Source organism: Temnothorax curvispinosus, unplaced genomic scaffold (genome assembly GCF_003070985.1).
Source record: "Temnothorax curvispinosus isolate PA1 unplaced genomic scaffold, ASM307098v1 QBEX01013720.1, whole genome shotgun sequence".
NCBI lineage: Eukaryota > Metazoa > Arthropoda > Insecta > Hymenoptera > Formicidae > Temnothorax > Temnothorax curvispinosus.
In genome coordinates, this window is record NW_020223500.1 from 10,997 (window position 1) to 15,387 (window position 4,391).

Here is a 4,391-nt window from a genome sequence, read left to right on the forward strand (position 1 = left end):
GTGTGTGTGCACATATATGTATGTTTTTGTAAAATAAATATTCATAATTTTCGTGGAAAAAATTTTATAGCAAATTTGTCAAAATGCCGCTGAAAAGTACAATAATAATAGTCACAGCATTATCATTGCTAGAAAGCTAACATGTCTCAATATTTTCATCAGACACGTGTGAAAATCGAAAGTATATAAAAGTTCAAAGAATTTGACAACTTTGTCCGACAGAAATACTCCAGTAAATAGTATCACATGTCCAATAATAATAATCACAACATTATTTTTGTCAAAGAGCAAATGTGTCCCACTATTTTCATCAGACACGAGTGAATATCGTTAGTATATAAAATTCCAAAGAATTTGACCACTTTGTCCGACAGAAATACTCCAGTAAATAATATCACATGTCCAATAATAATATTTACAATATTATTATTGTCAGAGAGCAAATATGTCCCACTATTTTCATCAGACACGAGTGAATATCGATAGTATATACAATTTCGAACAATTTGACCACTTTGTCCGACAGAAATACTCCAGTAAATAATATCACATGTCCGATAATCATATTTTCAACATTATTTTTGTCAGAGAGCAAATATGTCCCGATATTTTCGTCAGACACGTGTGAAAATCGAAAATATATAAAATTTTGAACAATTTGACCCCTTTGTCCGACATAAATACTTCAGTCATTAATTGATGATTAATTAACATAACAAAGACGTCAGAGAGCGGTTCTGTCCCACTAAAATTGTCGGACAAGGTTATATACTTCATCCTTAATATATTATTAAACTGTAAAATAAAATTCAGCTGTAAGAAAATCAGTCAAGAGTAAAAAAAAAATTACCAATTCCAAATGGCAGACACGAGTCATGTCCCAACTTTTTTGTCGGACAACTCATTTTTTCTTGTTGAAATGGTTTAAATAATCAACTGTAAAAAAATCAGCTGTAATGAAATCAGTCAATGTCTTTGAAAATTAATACAAGTTACAAAAATTCTGTTCGCTCTATGTCCCGCGGACAGACTCTGCCACCTGTCTACATTTGGCAGACATGACCATAATAACTCGTGGAAAAAATTTCAGGCGTAAGAAAATCAGTCACCTAAAATTCCGCTAGCTCCTAGACTATCAGGCCACTTGAAATTTAAGGTATCGTATATCGTAAACTATGAAGCGATGCTCCGGCGACGCTCGCCTATTCGTATATCGTAAACTATGAAGCGCTCGCCTTTGTAACGTGAGACTTTGCTGGAAGCGACTATCAGTTTACACGACCGCCATTATATTTTTCTCTGGCGACTTCAGTCTCATCGTAGCCGTGAGCCTGCTTAAACGTGTTTTGCCCAAAAATATTTTTTTCGAGGATTAGTGACGCCTTTGTAATTGTTTTTTACTTTCTTGTTTGTGATGTCTCCAAACCATCCCCCGTATGAGGCTAAATACGTAAAATTAAGTGAAATTGTGGGAAGTGCCGCAGATTTAAATGATTTTAATTTTAATTTTAACGACTTTGATGATTTTAATTTTAACGACTTGGATGATTTTAATTTTAACGACTTTGTCGCTGCTCTCCCGCGTCTCCCGCGTATCCCGCGGACGATCGGTGGCGGACGCGGGCTTATCCCCCGCGGGCGGCCGGTACTAAATGTTAGTATCGCGGAATTTTTCGATTTTGACTTTGATATTGATAATTTTGAATCTGAAGTTATAGACAATAGTGATAGTAGTGATAGTGAGATTCAGGAGGAGAGGTCCGCTGCTCCCCCGCGTCAGCCACCCGCGCCCCGGCTCCCAACAGCTCAGGTGGGCACGCCACCCGGTATCTCACGCGGGCGAGCGCTACGGATCGCTCTCGGCAGTGATAGTAGTGATAGTGAGATTCAGGAGGAAAGGTCCGCTGCTCCCCCGCGTCAGCCACCCGCGCCCCGGCTCCCAACAGCTCAGGTGAGCACGCCACTCGGTATCTCACGCGGGCGAGCGCTGCGGAACGCTATCGGCCTCCCAACAGCTCAGGTGGGCACGCCACCCGGTATCTCACGCGGGCGAGCGCTGCGGATCGCTCTCGGCTTCCCAACAACTCAGGTGGGCACGCCACCCGGTATCTCACGCGGGCAAGCGCTACGGAACGCTCTCGGCCTCCCAACAGTTCAGGTGGGCACGCCACCCGGTATCTCACGCGGGCAAGCGCTGCGGAACGCTCTCGGCCTCCCGGCCATCGGACGCGGGCGGGCACAAATTTACGCCGACTCCCTCACGCAGGGTCGCGCGTATCGTCCAACCGCGGAAGACGAAAGATTGGCGGACGAGGCGTTCGACCAATTGGAATTGATGGCTGCGTTGAGACGGATGCCGGCGGGCCGCGGCCATGGCCCCCCCCTCGTCAAGATTAAGGTATTTTTTTTTAATTTTTTTTTTACCTAAAAAATTAATAACGTGGGAGCGAGAGAGAGAAACCGCGCGCGAGGAAGAGATAACGGCAAACAAGACGCGGGCGTTGGACGCGGACCCCCATCCTCCCGCGGTGCGCCGCCGATAAAATTCCAGTAGCCGAACGGCGCCCGTTAGCCTTCGTAATACCCCGCGCCGATAAAGTGATGCCCCCCCCCCCCGCGGACCACCTCGCTCTAGAACGCGGACACTCCCCCCCTCTCGGCGGTACCCTTGTCAACGATATGTTTATTAACATTTAAGGGGTCATGCCTAGTCAGGAAGCCGAAAAATAGGTAATTTTTAAGAATTTTTTTTGCATAAACTATAAGACTTGTTTAAAATTGAGTTGGTCTATGTGAGAGAATATATTTTTATGAATGTAACATAATTTTTTTAATAAAAAATATTAATAATTAAAAAAAATACAGCCATTCTCCTGAAGGTCTTTTTAAAAAACTGGTTTTGCAGTGACCACTACTGCTCGGATCTGGATCATCTGAAATCAAAGAACCAAAAAGATTCTGTTAGTATATGAATATATCTTCTTCGTGAACGAAGGATTTTTTGAAAAAATAATTTTTGACAAAATGGCGGCCGTTTTAAGGAAACATGCAATTTTTCGGGCTCTTAATTTTTCGTTTTTCTTCAATAAAAAAAAAAGTTTTCATTAAAAAAAAACCCTTCGTTCACGAAGAAGCCCTTAATACACAGAATAAGTACGAAAAAATTTAGGTCGATTGCTTTAATGGTTCTCGAGATATCGTGGTCACCGCACGGGACTTTTTAGAAAAATGTAATTTCGAGAAAAACGCGTTTAAAGTTTGTGGTCTAGTTATCAGTAGAATATAATTTAATTTTTTTAACTTACACAGAATCATCGATTCCAGGCCCATAAAGTAAGCCTTCTGCTGCCGAACCCACCTCCAAAGCATCAATTTTCTCCTGTCTACGACGCTTTCTGGCCTCTCGTGTATTTTCTTGCGCGCGGCGCTCGGCAGTGGCGACGCGTTCCTGGTCTTCGTCTGCCACGAATGCATGGGCATTTGGGCCAATAGAAATTCCCATTGCTTGCATTATTTGTAACATAGCTTTTGAGCCATCGTTAAAAACACAAGCTGACACATATGCAGCTATTTCAATTGGTATTAAGCCGCTTGGAAGAATTTTTGGACTGATTTTTCAAATCAGTTGATTATAACTTTCGTTGTTATTTTGCGTGAATCTACCAACACATTGATCTAATAACTCTTGTTTACTCAAGTCCTTGTAAATTGGCTTGATGGCCATCAAAACATTAGTCGGCAAAGCGTCGTAGGTGTGTATAAAACTTTTTATTTTTTGCTTCTGATCGCTTGGTAACTCTGCGTACGCGCGCTGCCATTCGCATTATTGCATTTTTTGCACTTCACAAGCATTGCAATAGCCGAAAATACAGAAACAAAATTGATAATTCTATATTCTATAGAATTATCTTGCGGCACCATGATCTTTTTCTGCAACTCGATTTTTTTTCTAGATGCACTAAAACTTACTTCGTTTATTTCCGCTGTCTTAGGGTTGAAAGATTGTTTTCGTTTCTTTGACCTTGATTTGCGCGCTCCTAGCAGTGCTCTTTTGATTCGTGTGACTTTTCCATCCGAATTCATCGTAAAAAATAAAGCGAACACGCAAAAATTAAAGCAAAATACAGCAAAATCGAAGTAAGGCCGACCTTGAGCGCGCAGCTGCTGCGCGCTGCTTGCCGCCGCGCGCTATCTGCTCTCGGAGTGGTACGTTCAAATTCGCATAACTTTGTCAATTTTCGTTTGATTGATATGAAATTTTCAGAAAACATTCTTGAAATGGCGTACTTTTAGAATATGCAAAAACCTAAAAATCGATTTTTTCGACTTTTCTAACTAGGCATGACCTCTTAATGAACATGTCCCGACATGCTCGCCGACCACCCCCCCGC

The 4,391-nt window shown here is 42.0% G+C and overlaps 1 protein-coding gene across 1 annotated transcript; it reads left to right on the forward strand.

Moving 5' to 3' along the window:
* Positions 1-1,718: 1,718 nt before the first annotated feature.
* Positions 1,719-3,962, forward strand: LOC112463871 (the record flags this gene model as incomplete). The annotated part of the gene is made up of 3 exons (XM_025030533.1): positions 1,719-1,951; positions 2,021-2,398; positions 3,954-3,962. Coding segments are annotated over 3 exons (620 nt in total), but the record flags the coding sequence as incomplete, so codon positions are not given.
* Between the last annotated feature and the right edge of the window lie 429 nt (positions 3,963-4,391).